The 25286-nt window shown below is 33.3% G+C and overlaps 2 protein-coding genes across 2 annotated transcripts in view; one reads left to right on the top strand and one right to left on the bottom strand.

The window, feature by feature from the left end:
* Window positions 1–18568: 18568 nt before the first annotated feature.
* LOC129220970 (dynein axonemal assembly factor 3-like) lies at window positions 18569–19931 on the top strand. Its single transcript, XM_054855405.1, has one exon. The coding sequence runs from the start codon at window positions 18569–18571 to the stop codon at window positions 19871–19873; it is 1305 nt and encodes a 434-aa protein (XP_054711380.1). The 3' UTR covers window positions 19874–19931.
* Window positions 19932–21453: 1522 nt separating this feature from the next.
* Window positions 21454–25286, bottom strand: part of LOC129219658 (rho GTPase-activating protein 17-like) — a 76671-nt gene continuing 72838 nt past the window's right edge. Inside the window, exon 2 of the mRNA XM_054853932.1 lies at window positions 21454–21592. The gene's annotated coding sequence lies outside the window, so the exon portion shown is untranslated. The remainder of the gene's footprint in view (window positions 21593–25286) is intronic.

Here is a 25286-nt window from a genome sequence, read left to right as displayed (position 1 = left end):
CTATACATTAGTACATATTAAGTTCAGTTTCGTGACATTTCCAGCATTTGTTGACATTTTTGTCACATAGTGCACATACGTGGCAGACTGTCAAGAGTAACGTTTAACACTAGATAATTTATTTCTATGACTATATGATTGGATATCCAAAGAAATCATGCATTTAATTCATTCGTCATGGAAATTATTTACCTGATTTGCGAAATCTTGTCAAGATACATTATTCTTTCACACAATTTTAAAACCATAACCCTATAAACAGATTTTTGGCGAACTTTTATTTTTTATTGTTCAAATTCTTAACGTTCTTTCTGGATTTTTCAATCTGTTCTGCGATAAATATTTTCAAGAAAATTTATTTGCATACTGTCTATTTCAGTAGGATACTGTAGTAACAAAGGTTATTTAAATCATTTATGTGGAATTAGGTTAAGGAAAAGTGTCCAGTCAATGTTGTTAAGTTCGTTTTTTTTTTCATCGAATTGAAAAACTGATATTTATTCAAATTCACTCAAAACAAAATAAATAAAATGTGTACTCACAGTTTATATATGGTGGTAGTTTTCTTTTCAGTTGATTGACCATTATTTCTTTTTACTTATCGAATTCTGTAATCTTACTATCATTTTATTCCACTCATGATAAAAATTAAAAATGGTTTAACTAGAAACGCGAAATCTCGCCAAGGCTACTTTGCTCGCACAAAACTAAAACCATAACCCTAAACAAATTTGGCAAAACCTTTCAGCTGAGAATAAAAGGAATAAAGTAAATTCTTTCTCGCTTAAACATTTTTCATTTTGTTCTACGATAATAAGTTCAAGAAAATATTTTGCATACTGTCCATTCCAACTAAATGCTGCTGTAAAATATGATTAGTTAAATTAATTTAAGTTTAAAAAAAACTCATATTCTTACAAATTCATACAAAACAATAAAAAATTTTACCTGGTATATCGTTATCCAATTTTGTTAATCCAGAGTTTTCTTGTTTACGCTTCCACCATTTAATACTTTTTTTGCAAGAAATAAGGAAAACTAACATTATTTTGAGAATACTACTAAGGGACGAATTAATTTCTGTAGCTGAAAGCAAACTAAGACACATCGATTGCGTTAATAAATACTCAGAACAAACTGCCTGTGTTTACGTCAACAGACACACGTGGAACGCAACGTGGCAATGTTTTAGTTTCATCGGCAGTTTTGTAAATCACCGCAAGGTAGCGTATTCGAGCGCTGGAGTTCCGAATGATTTTACTGCTGAAGATGGCACCCGTTCCAAATTTCTAAGTAGAATAAAAAACGAGTTATGAGCTTTTTAGTTCCATGTTCGAAGGCTTTCCTCAACACAATACAGTATTTAGGGTATCATCTCAACTCCTTGTCGATAGCGACAATTGTTGCATTGTTGACTATTTTTGCTTTTCGTCTGACTGTTCAAAGCTTTTCTCAAGTCAAATTTTAAAGTAAGGTTTTTTGCACAAGGTAGGCAAATAATACATGGATTTGGCTGATTATTCTCCAGTTTTACGCAACTTGGCAATTAATGAGGTTTTTTTTTTTTTTTTTAAATTATTTGTGTTAACTGGGTGCTTGATCGACCAGCAGGAATCTCGCCAAACTTTTTTTGCGGAATCATTTCGATAGCGAGGCATGTGGCAATTTTTTCAATTGTCGCTGTTTTTGAAGCTAAAAACTACGCGAATACTGTTTCTCGGTTTTCCCCATGTAACCAAAATATTGCCATTTCTTTAATATTTCTTTCTTTATATCATTTGTTGACATGTAAAATGATCCGCCAACTAAATTAATCAAATCCATAAACAGCACAAGTTTGCGCACGATTTCAAACACAATTGCCAAACTTAACTACTTATTTTGGAAACATTTCGGATAGCATCATTTCATCGTCACCAGAAGTATCTCAGTATTTGGCGACACTATCTCTTCGATAATATAGTAACACACAGTTTTACAAAAAAAAGGGAGGGGGAGACTTATCCAAGGTTTCTCAAAACGATTACAGCAAATTTCGTAACATTTTAAATCGAAGTAAGGGATTACGGGCGGCTACATTTTTAAAAAAATTGTACTTCAATAGCAATATAGAGACGACTTTAGAATATGTTCCAAAAAAAAAAAGGTAAAACGTTTTAAACAAGTAAAGTTTAAATTCAAATTTTGGAAATTCCTCAAAATTGTATATTCTTAAATGTCGTTTTTTTGTTTCTAAAAGAGTGAGTGCTATTTTGTTCTTCGTATTTATTGCCATTTTACTTTTATGGGTAAGGAAAAAGCTCGATTTTTGATCACGTCAAAGCGGTGTGTTTTGAGTTATTTCAGTTACAGAAGAAAGTGAATAAAAGTAACTATATATATATATATATATATATATATATATATATATATATATATATATATATATATATATGTATATATATATATATATATATATATATATATATATATATATATATATATATATATATATATATATATATATAATAAAATGAATTAGCTTATAATTTTCTTTCTTTCCAAAAAAAAAAAAAAAAAAGTGCTCTGTTTAAATTTAGTATTCGCAACTCCAACGAACTATAGGGGGCACTCTAGCCACTTTCTAATGGCGGACGAAAAAGGTAAAACAAACGCACGTGGTAACGAAGAAAATTCTAATAAGCCTAGTAAATTTTGTTCGTATGCATGATTTTTTCGCTTTATTCTTTTTAAATTAATTTTCAAAGTCTTGTTGATATTCTGGATCACGTAGAAAGAAATGAGAATTCAAGAAGCATTACTCAATGTCAAATATTAATGCAAACTACGTAGTTCGTAGTTCTGAGCAGCCATTTCCACGATGTTGAATTCGATATTTATCAATTCTTGATAAAACTAAATAATAATTGTGGCCTGACAAGAATAACAATTAATGCTAGAAAATTTAAAATGACATTATAGCCCAGTCAATGAAGGTAAAAAAATAGGCTTTGTCGCAACTAATTTAGGGAAAGCTGAATTTTTGTAGGATGTTAGCAAATAAAGTATACACTAAAAAAATACAAAGTCCCGACTCCCACCCCTCTTGCTTTCTCCCCCACCCCCCTCCGAAACATTGCAAGAGCAGTACTATGATTATACGTTTTTCGTGTCGCAACTAATTAGGGGAAAGCTGAATTTTGGCAGGATGTTTGTACATAAGGTGCACACTAAAAAGCCACAAAGTCCCGATCTCCACCCCTCTCGCTTTCTCCCCCACCCCCTCCGAAACATTGCAATAGCAGTACTATGATTATACGCTTTTTGTGTCACAACTATTTAGGGGAAAGCCAAATTTTGGCAGTACGTTAGTAAATAAAGAAAACACAAAGTCCTGACCCCTACCCCTCTTGCTCCCCCCCCCCACCCTCTCCGAAACACTTAGACCATCAAGTACATAAAGTGTACGATAAAACCTAGACAGTCCCGACCCTTCTTGCTGCTCCCCCCCTTCTCCTTCCGAAACATTGCACACTGATCAGTTCAGTACTATGATTATACGCGTACAGCTTGAAAACTTATGATGTTACCAGGGCGTTCCTTTTTTTTATTTCACTCCTAACAATATTATAAACCAGTGGTGCCAAACTTAAGGGCCAGGTGCCGTATCTGGCCCGCGAAGCTGATCCGTGTTGCCCTTTGTTTTGTGAAATGTTACATCTCGAAGAGCACGATTAATGACAATGTTACAAATTGTTAGCCAAGTATTTAGAAATTGTTTTCTAAAAACATTGTTCGGGACCACTGTTATACACAAATTATGAAACATACGCTTTTTATGTAGATAGCTCAGTTTCACCATTTTACCAACTTAATCATATGCCAGAAATCTCACAACAAAAACCAAAAAGTAACTTCAAAAAATTAATAGCTTTTTATCATTACGTCTTGGAAAGAAATGTTTGAACGAAATTTAAAGATAATAATATGATAATAGTCATTTTCTTGAAATGGATCAACAATGTAATGACGTTCACTTCAAGTTTTTATTACCATAATGGAATTATTTGTTACAAAAGTTTATAATTCGTTTGTGTCGGCGATAGTCTACAAAATAATGTTAATGCTTGGCTAACTATTTGAGTTTTAAATAAATCAGGAATAGTATATTTGAACTGATTATTTTCTCGCAGCGGATATTATTAACGTTTAATATTACTTTTGGTTTTTATTTTTAAGTCTTATATCAGGGGCCATCTTCTAATATTTCGTTGGTTGGTCCGAAATATTGTTACTGTGGATTCCACTACAGTGTCGACACATACACGTGCAATCAAACCTAGCTTTAACGACAGATAAAGTTTGAAACACATAATCTTTTCAACTGCAAGATTGATGGATTGGAGAAGTTCACTTGGAGCAGAGGTAATCTTCATGAACTTAGGAATCAGTCTGTTGCATGAAGTATAATGCCAACCACACTCTTCTGGGGGAAGTTTAAAACCTAACCAAGTTTGAATCTGGTGTTGACCCTAAAAACTCTGGTGGAAACCTTAAAGAGATGTTGACGAGTGACGTCTGAAGTTGGTGGAAGTTTTGATAAATCAAAAGTGGACTTAAGGGACATTTTTGTGATTACTTGCTTTTCACAAATCTTTATTCAAACTTGGTTAGATTTTAAATTTCCAGCAGAAGAATGGGTTTGGAAATATATTTCAAGCAACAGACTGATTCCTAAGATCATGACAATAACCGCTCTGCTCCAAGTGAAATTCTCCTACTAATATCTTGCAACTGTAAAACATTGTGTTACAAACTGTAGCTGTCGTAAAACTGCGTTCGATTGTACGTCTATGTGTGGACACTGTAGTGGAATGCATTGTAACAATATTTCAGACCAGGCCAACAAACTGTTAAATGACCCCTTACAAAAGAAAAATTGTAGTTATAATAACTTGATGCCTTTTTATTTTTGAGTGTAACCTGTTTTTCAGAAACCAGTTGCTATACATAGTCCCCGAGTTGTAACATTTCGCAAAATAACGGTTCACACTGATCAGTTTCATGGGTCGGATGTGACCCGTGGGACGTAGGTTGGGCACCAAAGGTTTATAATATTGTAAGAAGTGAAATAAAAAAAGGAATATTCCAGTATCATCATTAGTTTTCGAGCTGTAAGCGTATAATCATAATACTTCTATTGCAATGTTTCGGACGGGGGGGGGGGGGGAGAAGCAGTAGGGGTAGGGACTTTGTGTGTTTTTTTTTGTTTTTTTTTTGTGTATACTTAGTATACCAACATCTTGGGAAAAAAAATCAGCTTTCCCCTATTTAGTTGGAACACGAAAAGCGTTAATTTTAGTACTGCTCTTGCAATGTTTCGGAGGGAGTGGGGAGGAAAGCAAGAGGGGTGGGGATCTAGGCTTTGTACTTTTTTAAAGAATACACTACGTACTAACATCCTGCCATAATTCAGCTTCCTCTTCATTAGTTGCGACACGAAAAGCGTACAATCATAGTACTGTTCTTGCAGTGTATCAGAGGGGGGGGGGAGAAAAAGTGGTGGGGGTCGGGACTTTGTACTTTTTTAAAGAATACATTATGTACTAACCTGCCAAAATTCAGCATTCCCCTAATTAGTTGCGACACAAAAAGCGTATAGTCATAGTACCGCTATTGGTATGTATCGGAGGGGGTGGGGGGAAAGCAAAAGGGGTAGGGGTCGGGACTTAGTGGCTTTTTAGTGTGTACCTTATGTACAAACATCCTGCCAAAATTCAGCTTTCCCCAAATTAGTTGCGACACGAAAAGCGTATAATCATTGTACTGCTCTTGCAATGTTTCTGAGGGGTTGGGGGAGAAAGCAAGAGAGGTGGGGGTCGAGACTTTGTATTTTTTTAGTGTATACTTTATGTATTAACAACCTGCAAAAATTTAGCTTTCCCTAAATTTGTTGCAACACGAAACCTTTATTGACTGGGCTATTACGAATTATAATCAAAAGAAGAAGATGATAATTCTTTGCCTTACTTGGCTAGCGCTAATTGTTTTGCATTTGTAGCTGAGTTATTTTTCTCAAATTGCTGAATCGGTTAATTAAAAATTTTCTGTTTCGTATATTTCTAATTTCTGAATTATGATTTAATTCTGTCATGCTATGCAAATCATCAACAAAATTCTCATTGATATACGGTGGTAGTTTTCTTTTAAATTGATCTACCATTATTTCTTTTGCCGCCTGCCTTGTCTAGTGGTCAGAGAAGTCTGACTGTGACAGGAAGGTTTGGGTTCGAATCCCGGCTCGGGCATGGACGTACTTTCTCTCTCCTGTCCTTGTCCTTTCTTTGTGTGAATGGTTGCCTACCCTATAAACGGGTTCTTATGGCATGTGTGTACTGCAGAAGTCGGACTTCACACCAAATTACGGTGCAGTTGGAAAAGTGAAACAGCGCACCCCAAATTGCCAGCCTAGCTGGCACACGACAACAACAACAACAACAACAACCATTATTTCTTTTACTTATCGAATTCTGTCTCCATTTTATTCCACTCATGATAAAAAATAAAAATGGTTTAACTAAAATGCGGAATCTCGCCAAGGTTACTTAGCTCGCACAATACTAAAACTATAACCCTAAACAAATTTGGCGAAACCTTTCAGCTGACGATAAAAGCAATAAAATAAATTCTTTCTCGGTTGAACGAACATTTTTCATTTTGTTCTACGATAATATATTCAAGAAAATATTTTGCATACTGTCCATTCCAACTAAATGCTGCTGTAAAATATGGTTAGTTAAATTAATTTCAGATAAAAAAAAAAAACCATATTCTTACAAATTCACACAAAACAATACAATTTTTTACCTGGTATAACGTTATCCAAGTCTGTTAATCCAGAGTTTTCTTGTGAACGCGTTCGCCATTTCTCAATCAACTCACTTTTTAAAAGGAAATAAGGAAAACTAACATTATTTTGTGAAGCTCGAGAATACTACTAAGTGACGAAACAATTTCTGTAGATGAAAGCAATCTAAGACACATCGATTGCGTTAATAAATACTCAGAACAAACTGCCTGTGTTTACGTCAACAGACACGCCTGGAACGCAATGTGGCAATGTTTTAGTTTTTTTGGCAGTTTTGTAAATCACCGCAAGGTATCGTATTCGAGCGCTGGAGTTGCGAATTAAAGCAAGGACCTTCAGTTTAGATTTACAAAAGAAAAAAAAAAATCATTTTCGATCTGTATTGGCAACGAAAGCGTATTAAAACCATGGCAACGATTCCTTTTCTTTGGTAACCTACGTTTCAACAAGAAGCAGGATTTTCTAAGAAATTCAGATCGTGATTTGAATTTGGTAAGAAAAACACGTTTATTTTTAAATGTATCACTGCGAAGTTTACAAAAGTGAGTATTTCTCTATTTAATCAAAGTAAATATTTCTGTTTATTGGAAATATTTGTTGGTAAAGAATGTTGAACTCAAAACATTATATCTTTAGTTATCTGAATATAGTCACGGTAGAAAAGTTTTTTACAAACAATTGTTATAAGAATTCATAATAGTTCCATTATTTACATAGCAATTTCAAGCACTGTCTGTTTGTAGCTATCATTGGAAATGTATGAAATATTTTTCGAAACAAAGCAAAACAAAAAGTAATAATAATAATAAAATTAAAAAAGAGAAGAAATTATTGTCACAGTAGCCTAACAAAAAAGTATTTTTGTTGAAATTATATTATTTTCGTCTCTTCTTAACATCTGATGGTTAGGTTAAGCGATCACGCAGGCGATTGTTGATTGGCATTAAAATTAAAAATTTGGCACACTGAGCATTTTGTTTTTTCTCTTTCGTAATGTAACCCTGGAATTAGGAAAATTGACGAAGTTATTTTATGCGGTTTAGATCAACATATACACATAGCCAATTAAATTCAATTTGTAGCTTAGAAGCGTAGGTTTGAAATTGGAATTTTATCAATGAAAATAAAATATTTTTTCATCACATTTTATACTACTGTTTTTCATACTCTTATACTGCCTTGCTAAGGACGAAAGTCGTATCTGCACTTTTTATCAAAATTGAGTTACGGTCATCAAGTGTTTCTTTATCACATCATATTTCACGTAAATACAATGCTTTATGGTCATTTGTCAATGGGAAATATTTTTTAAAAAAATTTAAAAAAGTTGCATCTGAATCAAATATATGGAGGCGCAGAACTTTAAACGGCAATTTCACATTTTGAACTCGACTTTGAACTTAGCACGGCAGTATAGGAAAACTGCAAAGTTTTCTGGTGGTAGGAATCAGTTGTGAATGCGAAAATTTTTGACCAGCACTGCTTTTGTTTTTTCTTTCATAAGGCTATTAAAGATATGTTGGGTTTGGTGCAATATTTTGTCCCCCCCCCCTTCCCCTCAATAAACTATTGCTTGTAAATGTATTTTGTTACAACAATACCTTGTGATATTTTTGCTTTTTGAGCAATCACGATTGCTTATTGCTTTCACTTGACTGTTTTTGGCGTGCTATCATTTTATTTTCCCACCGCCGCCCTCCGCACCATCACCGTCGACCGGCTCCTCACGATGCTGCTCCTATAGCGAAAGCCGTCTCCAGGTTGCATCCATGTCCTACACACACGCGCATACATACACAACTACGCACACACGCGCACACACACACAAACACATACACACACGCATACATACAGACACCTACACATATACACACACAAAAACACACACACGTACACACAACTACCCACACATTCATGCCTGCACACAGACACAAACACATATGCCTACATACACATACCCCTACACACAAACACACATACCCCCCTACACATACACATACACACATGCATACATACAGACACCTACACATACACACACAAAAACATACACACACGTACACACAACTACCCACACATTCATGCCTGCACACAGACACAAACACATATGCCTACATACACATACCCCTACACACAAAACCCCTACACACAAACACACATACCCGCACACACAAACACACACGCCTACATACACACACTCGTAATTGCGAAAAACATAATTTGAATTCAAGATGTCAAAATTCAAATTAATTTTTTTTTCTTCTTTTTAGAAGCTAGTTTTAACGAAATCAGGTGTTTGTTGTAACAATAAATAAATTGTTTCAAAATGATAATCGTATATCGTTAAAACAAATTTAAAGGAGAGAAAGAAAAGGAGTCTGAACCGTGAAAGTTGTTAATTTTCTCAGTTTAATTTTAAAGCTGAAATAGTAGCAATCTATCTGTAAAAGTCTTTCATGCAACGATTTGCAACTAACTATAGGTCTATAGTCGGGGCAAACCTAATCTGACAGCGTCGAAATGCTGGGATTAAGCGTAGCTTTCACAATGCTGCCAGGTTAGGTTTTCCCCAACTATAGGTAACTAAAATATTCGTTTCTTTACCCAATGGCACTTTTTTTTACTAATTACAAAGCTGAAAGTCTCTCTGTCTGTATGTCTGGATCTCTGTTACGCGCATAGCACCTAGACCGTTCGGCCGATTTTCATGAAATTTGGCACAAAGTTAGTTTGTAGCATGGGAGTGTGCACCTCGAAGCGATTTTTCGAAAATTCGATTTTGTTCTTTTTCTATTCCAATTTTAAGAACATTTTACCCAGCAAATTATCATAACGTGGAAGAGTAGATTACGAAATTATCATAACGTGAAACCGTAACATGGGCGAGCAAATGAACATAGCCAATTGGCGAGAAATTTATCATTCATTATTTGTAAATATACAGGCGAGCCAAATGACCTTTTAATTTTCTACTACGGGCAAAGCCGTGCAGGCACCACTAGTATACTCTATTTTAGTTCTTGTTAGTTCCATGTATTCATCGGTATAGCAATTTCACATTAGAGATAGACAATCGTTAAATTTTGAAAAGTTTGAATGTGCCGTTTCCTGTATTTACTATACTTTATACTGTCTGACCACCAATAACATGGAAAGGCAAACATCCGGTTTATTGGCGGAAATGGGCGCATCTACTAACTTACAGGGATGGTAATTTGTTCGTTATGAATGTGCGCTTTTGCATCTTAATTATTTAAACGTAGTTTTGTAAAAATGACAATTTGTTCACGGTAATATTCTTTTAAATCTAAACTAGATTCGATCAATATTCTCACTACAAAAAATAATTGATTTATTATTTTGCAACACAACTTTGAACTTACCAGTTGGCTTTTACATTTTCAGAAGAAAATGAAAGCATTTTCTTTCTTTCTTTTTTTTTTTTTTTTTGTTGCTTCCATTGAAAATCCTCAGTTTATTTTGGTAAATGCAATAAATTAATAAGGCGCTAGTGTCATTATGAAACACATGCATCACAATCGCTTTTTACTTTCTTCTATATCTAATATATAGAAGAAAGTATTGGATTCGTGCAAATTTTCGAATTTCGAATTTTGACGGATTCGAACGTTTTGAGGTGTGCTGAGTCCATTTCGACCATTTTTGGAAAATGTCTGTCTGTCTGTGTGTGTGTATGTATGTGTATGTATGTGTGTCACGTCTGTGTGTGACCAGTTTTTTGTGGCCGCTCTACAACAAAAACTACCGCATGAAATCGAACGAAATTTAGTACACATATGTGCCCCTATGTGAACTTGTGCCCATTAGTTTTTGGCGCGAATTCCTCCAAGGGGGGTGGAGCAATGGGACGTTTTTCGAGTTACGCGTGCTTGCTATTCCTCAGGAAGTTACTGGCGGAATCAAACAAAATTTGGTCCATATGTTGGTATTAACAGGAACAGGTGCTGATTCAATTTTGGTGTCAATAACTCAAACGGGGGTTGAGCTATAGAACGTTTTTTGTCGTCAATTGTGACTGCTGTATCTCAAGAAATAATGAACGGAATGAAAGAAAAATTTATCGGCAAGTAGCCCTTAGTGGGTATAAGAACTGATTTTATTTTTGTGTCAACAGCTAAAAAGGAGGTAGCGCAATCACCCGTTCTTTTTTTCCATTTTGAGTGCCCTATCTCAAGAAGTAATGCTACGTTCTGGTTGAAATTTGGAATATATGTGAATCCATATGTAAACAGGCTTTGGTTCTATTTTGACGCCGATCGCTCCAAGAGGTGTTGATTTTTTTTTTTTTTTGCGAATAAAAATATTTTTATTAATGCAACAATAAGAAAGATAAATCGTAATAGATTGTCGTCTGCGTATTTCTCGTGATTTTAATTGTATGGAAATGATAGGAAATATTATCTCAATGATGTAAAATTTTTAACTGTTGCCATCTTATGTTTGTTAACAAATAAAATATTTGTAATTAATTCAAGCAAGGCTTTTAAAATAACTTTCAATTTTCGCTCTTTGCTTTGCTTTTGCAATAATTCAGACATTGGGTCAAGTTTTTGCATGTGTCATTTTGTTTTTGTTGGGAATATTGCTTCCTCGTCAAGCATGGGGAGGGATCAGAAAAAAAAAAAAAAAAAGAAAAATATAGAAGAAAGTTTCGTGATGGTCACAACATACTAGTTTGTATTCTCCCATGCTAGATTCATTCAGATGAAATCGTCTTAGCTTGACCGATTTTGCCAAATTGCATAAAATTCGTCGTCAGACTAAAGGTGTGTTCATAACAAAAACTAAAAATAAGTTAAAAAAGTCTGTATTAAGAAGTAATCTTCTAACACTCGTTTATGAGTATGTAACATATATATATATATCCTTTTTTACTTCATTGAACGAAATAAAATAATTTTATTGCAATCACAAAAATATTTTCACTTAATTTCTATTTTTCTTGAACTCGATTCAGTGTAGATTTTTTTTTTTTTTTTTGGCACATTCGTTCGGAACCTATGAATGTATGGACAGTCGAAATATCTATTTCCTATTCGATTTATAGTATTACGAACAAATTTAAAGGAGAGAAAGAAAAGTAGTCTGAACCGAGAAAGTAGCTAATTTTCTCGTCTACAATATTTTTGATGCATAAATGCGTCTGTAAACGCTGTCGCGTAACTTAAAAAAGGTTTGTCGAAGAAGGTCAGCGTTTCGTATATAGAATCTGTAAGGGGTCTAGTTGTACACCCCTTTTATTGGCTGCAGTTTGGTATTCCAAAATAGCTCTTACATGTTTTTTGTGACAAACTAATGCTAATTTTTACAAAGGAAATGGAGTAAATTGGCATCCACTTAGCGATCTATCACGAAGCGATTCATTACCTCATTGCCAACAAAAATGAGATGCCGAATCTAGTGGCAGTTTGGCAATGACAAGATTCATGCAGTGCAACGTAAATATTGTTATGTATTTCTGTACGATAGTTTTTTCTGCATAGGTTCCAAGCTAGGGGTGTAGTATTTGAAAGCGTTTTTCTCACTCTAAATCACAATCGGATTGTTTCCTTCAGTCAAAAGTACTGCTTTTAGTCACTGAAATTGATAGAATAAACAAAAAATAAAATAAAATAAGATGGAGAGAAAAAAAACTTTCATTTTCCCAACGCTTAATTTTTTTTAATGTCCCATGTTGAAAATAGGGCGTGATCTTTATGACGTCGCAAATGATGCACTTTGTCGCATCTGTCTACCACATTTCCGCGTTATGATAATCAAGAAGCGAATTAAATATTGCGCTCTACGCTTGCTATCAACCCTACCGTTGCCAGTACGCGTGAGTAAAGAAGCGAATTAAATATGTTGCTCTGTGAATGGCATTTCATCATTTATGCTGTCATCGGCAGATGCGTAAACAATGAAAGCGCACCGATTAAAAAATATTTTTTTTATTATTAAACTTAGTCAAATTATTAAAAAAAATGGTCAGATCCTATGTTTTTAAACATGCTCTTTCAGAATTTTTTTTTTTTTTTTTTTTGAAATTTCAGAAACGACCCCATTGCATCGAAAATTTGTTCCTTTTACATGTTCCATGGAGTTTTTGTGTTGCAATTTTAGATCTGAGGCGCGAAACCATCAAACTTCTTCAATTTAAAAGTGCCATTCTCTGCATTTGCCATACTTTTACACGCGTAGAACGGTTTCTTAAAAATATGCATTTAAGAAGCATCACTTTTAACAGGTTTGCATGAGTACACGCACCCATTACTTCGAGTTATTAAAATTAATTAGTTATTAAAACAATAGGCGTACAAGGAAGTAGTGTGGTATATTACATCACAGTTTTTTTTTTTTTTTGATAAATAATGGGGTCGTTTACAAAATATTAAAAGTATTTTTACTTTCTTCTATATCTAATATATAGAAGAAAGTATTGGATTCGTGCAAATTTTCGAATTTCGAATTTTGACGGATTCGAACATTTTGAGGTGTGCTGAGTCCATTTCAACTATTTTTGGAAAATGTCTGTCTGTCTGTCTGTGTGTATGTGTGTGTGTATGTGTGTGTATGTGTGTGTGTCACGTCTGTGTGTGACCAGTTTTTTGTGGCCGCTCTACAGCAAAAACTACCGCATGAAATCGAACGAAATTTGGTACACATATGTGCCCCTATGTGAACTTGTGCCCATTGGTTTTTGGCGCGAATTCCTCCAAGGGGGGTGGAGCAATGGGACGTTTTTTGAGTTACGCGTGATTGCTATTCCTCAGGAAGTAACTGGCGGAATCAAACAAAATTTGGTCCATATGTTGCCAGTAACAGGAACAGGTGCTGATTCAATTTTGGTGTCAATAACTCAAACGGGGGTTGAGCTATAGAACGTTTTTCGTCGTCAATTGTAACTGCTGTATCTCAAGAAATAACGAACGGAATCAAACAAAATTTTTTTGACAAGTAGCCCTTAGTGGGTATAAGAGCTGATTTTATTTTGGTGTCAACAGCTAAAAAGGGGGTAGCGCAATCGCCCGTTCTTTTTTTCCATTGTGAGTGCTCTATCTCAAGAAGTAATGCTACGTTCTGGTTGAAATTTGGAATGTATGTGAATCCATATGTAAACAGGCTTTGGTTCAATTTTGACGCCAATCGCTCCAAGAGGTGTTGATTTTTTTTTTTTGAATAAAAATAGCTTTATTAATGCAACAATAAGAAAGATAAATCGTAATAGATTGTCGTCTGCGTATTTCCCGTGATTTTAATTGTATGGAAATGACCGGAAATATTATCTCAATGATTTAAAATTTTTAACTGTTGCCAACTTATGTTTGTTAGCAAATAAAATATTTGTAATTAATTCAAGCAAGGCTTTTAAAATAACTTTCAATTTTCGCTATTTGCTTTGCTTTTGCAATAATTCAGACATTGGGGTGGTCGTCAAGTTTTTGCATGTGTAATTTTGTTTTCATTGGGAATATTGCTTCCTCGTCAACCATGGGGAGGGATCAGAAAAAAAAAAGAAAAATATAGAAGAAAGTTTCGTGATGGCCACAACATACTAGTTTGCTGAAGGAGCATACTTAAAAACATAGGATTTGATCATTTTTAAAATAATATAACAAAGTTTGATATTTTTAAACAATAGTTTTAATCTGTTCGCAGATTCAATTTCATTTTTACACTTCTACACATGACATTACAAGTGATAAAATGCCATTCACTGATGCCATCAGCGCAGAGCGCAATATTTATTTCGCTTCTCTGCTCACAAGTACTGCCAACGATATGGTTGATAGCGAGCGTATAGCGCAATATTTAACTCGCTTCTTAATTATCATATATCATAGTCTGAAAACGCGGTAGACAGCAAGCATAAGCATTTAGCACGCAAAATTTCATCACTTGTGACGTCATAAAAACCACGCCTATTTTGAAAAATCAGACATTTAAAAGAATTAATTAAAAATTAAACGTTTTGAAAATAAAAGTTTTTTTTCTCGCTCCATGTTATTTTTCTTGCTCATTCTATCAACTTCTGTGACTAAAAGTAGTACTTTTGACACTGATGGAAGCAACCCCATTGACTGCAACTAAAATAAAAATTTAAATTGCATAATATCTTTCAATGCTATGAAAATTGAAATGACCACAGTAAGTTCTAAAATTAAGAAGGATATATTGATATTCAAATGTGTTAACTTCTCAGTGTCTGTCAAAGATAATAAATAGTCTGTACGGCAGTAAATCTTCAGTGGTTAGACAAAAAGAAAAGAAAGAAAAACAATCGCTTCCTATCATCGACGTGATTAATGAAAAACGGTATGAGAAAACCGTAGGCAGTTAAAACCTGCTTGCAGTATTTTCAATTAACTGTACACTTTACAGTCTTAAGAGAATCTTGTGTATTTTTTTCTGAAAAACTTTGGTGAACTCCATTTACAAAGATGGAATTGGAAAACGGACTAATAGATTTCTCTCAAAATTGGATTGTTTCCCATTTTTCAAAAATATTTTTTTCTCAAAGAGCATGGTCAGAAACATGGGGTTACTATTTTTTTCTTAATCTTAACTTATTTTCTCTCTTAAGCATGAAGTTAGGGCCAAAGTAAACGAGCCTACTTACTCGTATACCAAAATCGACTTTCTATTATCTGATCAATACTCTCAAAATTAGCTAAAACCAAAATTAGCTGTCAAATTTAAAATATTTGACAACTGTTTGTTTTTTTTCTTCCTTTTACAAAAAAAGGAAGTGTTATATTCGCGAAAAAAATTTCACTCAAAATTCGGCCTTAACTTCCATTTTGCTCACCCATGAATTAATGTTGAGTTTTTTTTTCAACCCGACAACACGCGGATAAGTGCCTAAGAACGTATTAACACCCGAAATATCCATTTTGACATTCCCCGAGTTAATTACAACGACTTTTCTCGTGACGTCCGTTTGTGCGGATGTATGTCGCATAAATCAAGAACGGTATGTCCTAGAAAGTTGAAATTTGGTACGTAAACTCCTAGTGGGGTCTAGTTGTGTACCTCCCCTTTTGGTTGCATTCGGGTGTTTTTAAGGGGGTCGTTTGCCCCTTTTTGGGGTGAAATCATTGTTAATTTCTATGTATACTCAAATGGTGTTATAATTTGGAGGACACTTGGCGTTTTTTCGCCAGTCCTTTGGTTGCCAACTTGGCGACAAATTAGGCGATTTTTTTAAAAAATCTGGTTTCAATTTAGCCACTGATGGTGGAATTAGAGAGTAAACTACTGAATCACATTAAAATTGCCAATAATGGGAAAATGACATTAAAATTGGAGTAAAAGGAAGTCATGTGATGCACACATCAGCTCGTTTTTAAGTGTCTCAAATGAAGATAACTGTGCATGCAATTATTTTTTGGACAAGAAAAACAAGTTAGTTCCCTGCTGTCTAAATTATGCCAGTTTCAGCTTACATGTAGCCCTACCCAAGTTTGAATCACCGATTGGAATTAAACTTTGCACATCGATAAAAGGCTTAAAAATATTGAACCCGTGTTTTTTATTTATTTATTTATTTATTTTTTATTTATTTTTTTTATCGGCAACAAACACCTTTAACGGGGTGAAATTTACACCTAAATATTGGATAATTGGAAATTAGAGGGCACAATACATTCCTTATTTTAAATTTTTATTAAAAAAATTTAAAACATGATTAAAAATTTGAAAACTAAAGTTGACGTGTTTCAAGATTTTTCTGAAAATACTATCAATAGGGGTGAACCATCCCTTTCAATATTACCCCGACACTGTGAATGACCCTAAAATTTAAATCTGTCGTGAGAAGGCCATGTTGTTCATCAAAAGAAAGCTCTATTTTTTTACTTTACAATATTTTTTTAATTTTCATTCTACTATAATTATAAGAGAAGTTACAGTCATTTGTAAGAACACCTTTTTTTTCCGCACATTTTGAGTTATTTTACTGCTTTATATTTCGAACAATTTTCGAAATAAAAATTTTAAAATTGTCAAAAGTACTTATCTTGTCATATGTGTTCTTCTTGCCAAATTGAATTAAAATCGGAAATAAATAGCATTTTCCGAAAAATCCTGAAACACGTCAACTTTAGATTGTTTAGTTTCTTTCAAATGTTCAGTCATCATTACTTGATCTTTTGTAATTGAAACTAAAAATCAAATAATATATTGTACCCTCTAATTCCCAATTATCCAATATTTAGGGGTAAATTTCGCCCCGTTAAAGTTGTTTGTTGCCGATAAAACAAAAATATAGGTTCAATATTTTTATGTGTTCTATCGATGAGCAAAGTTTTATTTCAGTTGGAGATTCACACTTGGGTAGGGTTACTTATTAGTTCCTGTTATAATAACAGGGAATCTTCTTACTAGCCTCTTTCCTTCCTTTGTTTATTTTAATATTTTTTTCGTACCTATTGAATGCTATTTTGCTCTGAGAAGGTAAATGACAGCATCTATAAAATGTTTGTTTCATTTTCCTTTCTTTCGTTTTTTTTCTTCTTTTTTTGCAGTTTTGTCATTTACCTCAGTGGTTCTCACCCTTTTCATTACTGAGGACCACTCGGTACCCTTCCAAATCCCAAGCGGACCACATACGATAGAAACAATATTTTGACAAGAACTATATTAGGTAAAATGATATGAATTCAAAAGTTTTCTGTAATAAATACTATTACAACCATTAAAGTGGCATTAATAAATCTTTACTATCTGTTCGCGGACCACATGAAAATTGCTCCCTTATCACTTGTGGTCCGTAGACCAAAGGATGAGAAGCATTGATCTATTTTCAGTTTTCTTGGACAAACATGCTTACTCAAAGCTGTATTTGTGCGATATAAGAAAATTTCAATCAGATTGGGACTCAATTGACGAAATTTATTCCTGAAACGGGTGCGTGGCAGTATCTTCAAGTGACGACAGGTGCACTCCGGTGGGAGGTTACTGTGACCTCCCAAAAATTTCCTTATTCAGGAAATTTTGCCTGACTATTTGGAAGAATTATCATCTCTTGGTTTATTTTGATTTCGTTTAATGAAGCAATTCCTAGTTATTTCGTAAGTTTTTGGGTTATTTTCTACGTGAAACTTTTTTTATGCGGTTCCTATCCACCGCATAAAAACAGGTTTGGGTGTATTTGATTTCCGCAGAAATTAAAGCATTTTTTAAAGATTAAATAAATGGTTTGACTTAAAAATTCAAGATTTTATTGATCTTCGTGAGAAAATAAAAACGTGTTTGTTTAAATATTTCTAAAACTCATTTTTTTTTTGTGCCATTGACCTGCCCAAGGCGGTATTTAAGACAAACTTGCTATACTACTGATAATTGTTTGTTTGCAACAGCTTCATCTGATTAGAAACTAGAGTTTATTATTTGATTCCAAACTTCCACAAATAAAACGAGAACATGTTTAACAACGGAAGAAAAGCTTGAGCTCCAAATCTCAGATTCAGTTTAGCAAAATGCTTCATTGTTTTGAACAAATTAAAAAAAAAAAATATGCAGCGGTTCTTGGTTAGGGGTTATTAGGTCACCAAATACACATCAGCGCTTATCTATATTCATAGTAGTCTTGTTTTGATACATATTTCGGCATTAAACTTGTCGAGAAAATTGAAGGGTGTTATTGTGCAATCTTTTTTCATGGGTGAGTGTGAAATCTTCTGAATGAGTAATATGTGAATTTTTTTCAGATCCTCACTGAACATGATATACAAACACTTGGTGAATTTTTGGCCTCTGGTACCGGCTATTGATTTGCAGGCTTTAGCAAGAAATAGAAAATCTGACGAGGACGTCGAATCCACAGTTGAAACTTCCAAGGAACTAGGTAACAACTCGGCCAACAAGGAATTAAATTGCTTGATCATTGGTGATGGTATAGGATGTCTTGTTGAAACTTTGTCTCATATGCATAAACACAAAGCCAATGTTTTAAACTTTTATGTTTCTGGAAGTTGCCCAGAGTCATTAACTCGTGTTTTGTTACTTTTGTCTTTGTGTAGGGACATGACTCCCAAAATAAGTTTATTGGAACGCGCAGAAATGTTTTTGGAAATTTTCGGTAACTCATTACTGCGGCGTTCCACAGCAGCCTACGTTGAAGAAATGTCCCAAACCATACTGGGGGAAATAACATCAGAAGAACATGACCATATATCAGCTTCCATGGTTTTCAAGAAATACCTGAAGCAAAGAGATATTGATGAAATAGTGGAAGTACTCACCTATTTAAAAGACAAAGAAAAATCTTACTGTGTTGAGAATGCCTGGGATAGCGCTTTAAGAACTTATTACAGAACGCGATATGATAACAGGAGAAACTTATTCGATTACAACTTTAACATGAAACTTGAAAAATATCCCATTATAAATATCAGAAAATACATAGAATGGTGTGAAACAGGGACAGCGTTTAAGTTCAGAAAAGCGAAATTTAATGTCCCAAATAAAACTCTTTGCATCCGTAAATTCGGCAACAGAAACAAATTCGTCAAGGGCGACGAAATTTCTAAAAGTTACTTTGGAGACATTGCTACCAGTCCATATCTTACCTTCGGGGTTGAATGCAGTAACAAAGATTTTTTCAAAAAGGTAAATAATGAGTACGTTCAGACCAGTGAAGATATCTCGAAATACAATTTACTTGAGATGCTAAGTGAATTCCGCTCACAGTCTGAAGGACAGAATATTAAATTCAACATTTATTTGATGTTTCTGGATAGTTTGCTCAAATCCCTGAAAATTGATTCGATGTTTGATATTATTTACATAACTTGTGATTCAACTGGATACGGCGAATTGTTATTGCCTAAATTTTTGCGCCAAAATGGTGTGGTAATCTTTGAAAGCATTGAAAATGTTGTCAATTCTACCAAGGAGCAGAAGCAAAAGCACCTTAATGAAATTTCACGCATTGCAAAAGAATTAGGACTAAAAAAAGAACCCGATTTCGCTGAGTTTGCTAGCCATCAAGTTTTTTCCTCATATGGAAACAGCAATAATTTCTGAAATAATGATGACACGCCATTAAATAAGGTGTGATAAAAAGAAACAGATCTGTTTTTCTTTAACAAATATTTATTTATAATTGATGTCTGTAACATCAGTAAAACTCATTCACATCTTGTTAATACATACGAACAGTTAAATACATTTTATTGACGTAACACTTAGTACAAAACACAAAGATTGAATTTCAAAAATCTATAATCATTTACAGACATTAAAAGCTTAATAATTTACAAATATAAAATATTTCGTTCGTCATGAGTTTAGGGAACTGTTCGGACTGAAAACATTTTGCTTCTAAAAACAACAACATATATTTTATAAACCAATTCTACATATGCACATTTTAAAACCCGTCAGTATTTCTCATTTTGAGTAGTTGATTACTGTACAATAAAAGTTTATATTTGAGCATTTTGTTAAACGTTATACATATCAATTTGACTTTACTTGTCAATATGTACAATGCTTTTCCGACAAATAAAGCAAATCGTCATTATCTGTGACTTTTTTCTGAGTTGAAACATTGAATTGTACAATGTTGGTGATCTTATTGAATTGGCGACTTTTTTGGTGATAATTTCTATTCTAAAAATATCACCAAGTTAATTACGGTCATGATTATCGTATATAATTCCTTACAACGTTTTTCTGCATTTTGTTTTTTAGCTTTTTCTTTTTTGTTTGGCTATTGTAGACAAAAATTGTTTCATCAACATCGAATTATTTTTTTCTGATAAGTATTCGTTCCTCTCTTTATGTATTTTGTCTAAATAGCATTTGTGTGTGAATAAATGAATGACAAAGTTCGGTAAATTTTATTTCAATTTTATGCATTGAATTATGTGGATCAAAAAACTTTTAAGTAGTTATTTATATTTTATTCACTTACTTTTCATTCATTTTTAGCTTTTTTTAACTTGCTATTCGCAACTCCTGAGCTCAAATACGCTACCTTGTGGTCATTAACAATACCACAGAAAATGGTAAAACATTTCATTCCACGCGTTTTCTTTGGGGTAAATTACATGCTTCAGACAGTTTGTGGTGTAATGTAATTTCAGAAAATAGAAAAGAAAGCTTCCCACAAACACGATGAAAAATTACTGTCATTCACTAAGCGTCAAAGCAAGTTATAAGTTACGGCATTTGTTTGTTTTACCTTTTTCATCCGCCATTAGATAGTGACTGCAGCGCCTCCTATAGTTTATTGAAGTTGCGAATATGAAACTTTTTTAACCTGGAACTGCCGAGAAGAAGAATAATGTTAAATTGTGTTTCGAGTGCCAACATCACTTTTTTTGAAACTTTAAACAAAGAACGTCCAAAACTAAAGCACTTAACAATTTTTTTTTTGAATCGTAGGACTACATACATTTTATTCAGATTTTCAATTATTGGCAAACATTATTTGTTCGTAAGTGTATCAGACACTAAATATTGTATTTGGCAATTATAAGTGACGGTTCAACATATCGAGCACACTGAAATAGGTAAATTCCATTTCAATAAATACTTATGAAGTAACCAATTTCAATACCAAATATACACGTGACTGTAGGAGCTTCTTCGTTGAAGAACAGGTACATTTCTTTTAACGTTTCTGGTGTGTTCGATATGCTTGAAAACGTTCCATGACAAATATTCTCTCATATGGCAAAGCAGCGTAATAGCCTCTCTTTCATTTGTTTCTTCACAGAGATATTATGTTACCAATATCTGAAAGGAAATGAAACACTGTTATTAGCATGGATATCGCAATATTTTTCATAATAAATGCTGAAAATAAATGCAGAATTCATAATCGATCAGTTCGTCGATTTAGAGGAAAAACTCGCTAAGTGCATTTTAAAAGTCATTAAGTGCAAATTTTCCCATAAAAATTAAGCTGGGATAATTAAGACAAAATCACAATATTGCAGGCTTAAAACAAAACTTGAACAGAAAAATATAAAAATATATATAGCTCATAGTTTTTTTTAATAACTTTTTAAAACTTTTTTCCACATTTCCAGAAATTAATTAAAGTGCACTAAGTGAGTTTTTCCTCTTAACCAACGAATTATTATTTGTTTTATCAAGTAGTCAGAATGTGTCTTACGTATCGTCAAGTTAATGCTATAGCTCGGTAAATACAATTCAGTTTTTTTTCATACTGTTTCTATAAAAACTGAACAAATTCATGTTTTTTCACGATGTTTAGAGAATTTGAATACTTAACTACAATGTTATTAAACAATCATTTCTAAATTTTATTTAGTTATAAATATTTATGCCCTTCGAACAAAAATATCTAATAAAAGTGAGACATTTTATTTTTTATAAATGAGCAGTTACGTAGTCGTAGTACTCAGCCGACAATATATTCGTCATTCTTCAGAATATTTAACTTTTGAGCAAAAATATTTTTCAATATCAAAACCTTTTTTTCCATCCTTATATGAAACTGTTAATTACTGGAAGTAACCATGAACACTGGTCCAACTAAATTCCAATTATTTTACTTCATAAGCAAAAAAATATGTAATTTACCATGTTCAAAAAAAAAAAAAAAAACACACTTTTCAGTGTTTGAAAACACAGGCCCATTTAATATCAAGGATGTAATTATTTTAATTGTGCAAACAATGAGCTATTTTAATTAGTGAATCAAATATCAAGCTCTCTCGATTAAAGTATAGCTTAAACTTTAGTTATGATTTTAGTTAGCTTCAAATGTGTGTTGAAAAGTAGTATAATATTGATATATTTCCTAATTAGTAAATTTGAGAATATACTGATAACTTATAATCTTGGTACAACCTCTAAATTGATGTATTTCACACCTATTATTTATTCTCACCATCGTGACAATGACATTGACAAGGGCTATCATGGAGGTAAGATTCTCAGAGGTGAGGATTTGTTTTTTTTTTTTATTTTTTTTTATTTATGTATTTCTAATGGATACATTTTTCAGCGCAAGAATTTTTTTTCTTCGTTGCTTCAATATGCACAGTAAAGCATATAAAACATGTATTTTTTTTTTTTTTTTGCATTAACTTACATGCCTGAATTTCAATTTCACGGAGGTGAGAATTCCAAATAACTACACTGTAAAAAAAAACTGTAAATTTTGAAGAAGTTATCCGTATTTTTTACAGAAAAAAAACTATTCGTAATAAAATACAGGATTTCTCTGTTTTTTTGAATCTGTAACCGGTTATACTTTGTTTTTCTTCGAATCTTCGAAATTTTGAGCGCGTGTTTGGATTTTGGTTCTCGTGCTCGAGTTTTTGATCTTATATTTATTTCAAGCGAGTAAGTCTTAAATCGTTTGCAACTTCCATTTCATTGCATCCTAATCAATATTTATTATTATGTTTTTTTGTCATCTGTTACAGAGGCATATTCGGAAATGTACCTTTGTATACATGTATTTCGTAGTAGTATAGTAAATATTGAAATGGATTTATAAAAGTATAGTTTCATTTTTTAATCTTCATAAAATAATAAGTCAGCTTGAATAAATAATAAAAATACGGAAGATTTCTGTAAAATAAACGGAAGAAAACTGGCGTCCTGGCTGACAGTTTTTTTCTGTAAATTTTACGTATTTTTTTTACAGTGTACACTTGGTTTTTAAAATAAACCTCTTTTCTCAACGAAAATCTCACAACTTCTTTATGGCGGAAAATAAACAAGGTGGCTCATTTGTACCATGGGATGTAAAATATGATGCCATTACTGATTTATGTCAATGAGAAATGGCATTTTATGTTTGGGTAATGGAGGTGAGAATTTATTGTGTGAAGTAATCCATTATCCTACTAAAACAAAGTAAATTACAATATAAAAACATTTAATATACGTAAACATTTAGTATTTGAGTCGCTTGTGGAAGTAATAATTAATAAATACATATATAGTACTTTTAAGAAAACAAGTTATTAAGCAACATTAAGTCACAACATGACATGCCATGCCACGGAGGTGAGAATTTATGTACTGTGAACCAAAAGGAAAGAAAAAAAATATTTTAAACATTTGTCGGCAGAGTTAAATGGATATTCTTTTGATGAAATCGAAAAATATAGTTAAATGATATCTTCCTTTAAGTTTTTACTGTAAAATGCATGTGACAGCAATATTACACTTTTTGATGATTAATCCATATACGTGACGTGTTTTTTAATATTTTAAACCTCTAGTTCAAAAAGACGAGTTAGAAATTTATTGCGTGTTGAAGTTTACATGTTGTTACTTGCTTTTAATTTCTTACTTACGCACTTATGTGCGAAGCAGTTACAAGCTAAGAGATGTGTGTAAACTTTTTAACGTTTTGCGTTCAGCGCGTTTAAAGTTCAGACTCTTGGCACGCTTTCATTCAATTTTTTTCTCCATTTCATGCTGTATAGCAGTACCTACCAGGGCTAATAGTACTAACTCTAGTCCCAAAATGGAGAAGAGGCTCTCCTAATATTTGTACTGGCTATCACAAAAGTTTTAATTTTGGCACTAATAGCTTTTTAGTCCTTTCTTACACCCTTTGCTTCATACTGCTTTATATCTAAAGAACAGCCTGAGTACTATGTTCAAGAAAATTGGACTTGGTGCTGGATATGGATAAATCAGTTCACGTGCCCGTAGAAATAAATAAGCGACACAAATTCGACATTGAAAATTTTTTTCTTTTTTAATGAAGAAATTCACTCTCAAGCCTCTAAAAATGGGATTTAAAATTTTTCTTTCGACTCATTAACCTCCCATAGCTAACAGTTGCATCATGAACTTATTTCCACTGTGGTCATTTAAGTCACAAATAAATCAAGTAGCACAAAAACTTTCACCTGATTGAATTTTTATAGTTTAGAATCTACAGCGGACGCCGGTTAATTGAATCAGTGGTTAGTTGAATCAATTTCTTTAATGAATTAAATTGCCCAAAACAGAATAAAACTCAGCTTTATTGAATGAGCCGCTTTATTGAGTGAGCTGCTTTATGAAATAAAAACTGTTTAGAACAATCGTGATTAAAAAAATAGGAGGCCACTGTGTTTCATGGCACAACCGAATGAGCTTCTTGCCACCATGACTCGTCGCTTCTTAACGACCGTATTTCAAAACCATTTTAAATTATGAGCCGTCCCCTAAGAAACACACGTGTCTGTGGATTTCCGAAATTCGACAAAGAATGTATGATTTCCCTTGAATGCGGGGGCAGGGATGCGAATAACAACCTCAAGGATTGGACACGCACCACCGTCTTTGCTTCATTACCATCGATCATTGCTGTTCCTCGCCTATCTTCCGCTCATCGACAATGAAAAGTTTCGAAAATTGCGCGCAAATCTAACGATTCACCAAAGCAAGGAACGTGCGCATATTTTTTATGTACGAACAACTCCTATCAGATTGCGTTATCTCTGTTCTC

Source organism: Uloborus diversus, chromosome 4, assembly GCF_026930045.1.
Source record: "Uloborus diversus isolate 005 chromosome 4, Udiv.v.3.1, whole genome shotgun sequence".
Taxonomy (NCBI): Eukaryota; Metazoa; Arthropoda; class Arachnida; order Araneae; family Uloboridae; genus Uloborus; species Uloborus diversus.
The sequence above is the reverse complement of the archived record's forward strand: the minus strand, read 5'-3'. Positions and strand labels throughout refer to the sequence as shown.

Excerpts from the sequence above, each read along its gene's own strand:
- LOC129220970 (XM_054855405.1), top strand. The coding sequence starts at position 18,569 with ATGATATACAAACACTTGGTGAATTTTTGGCCTCTGGTACCGGCTATT.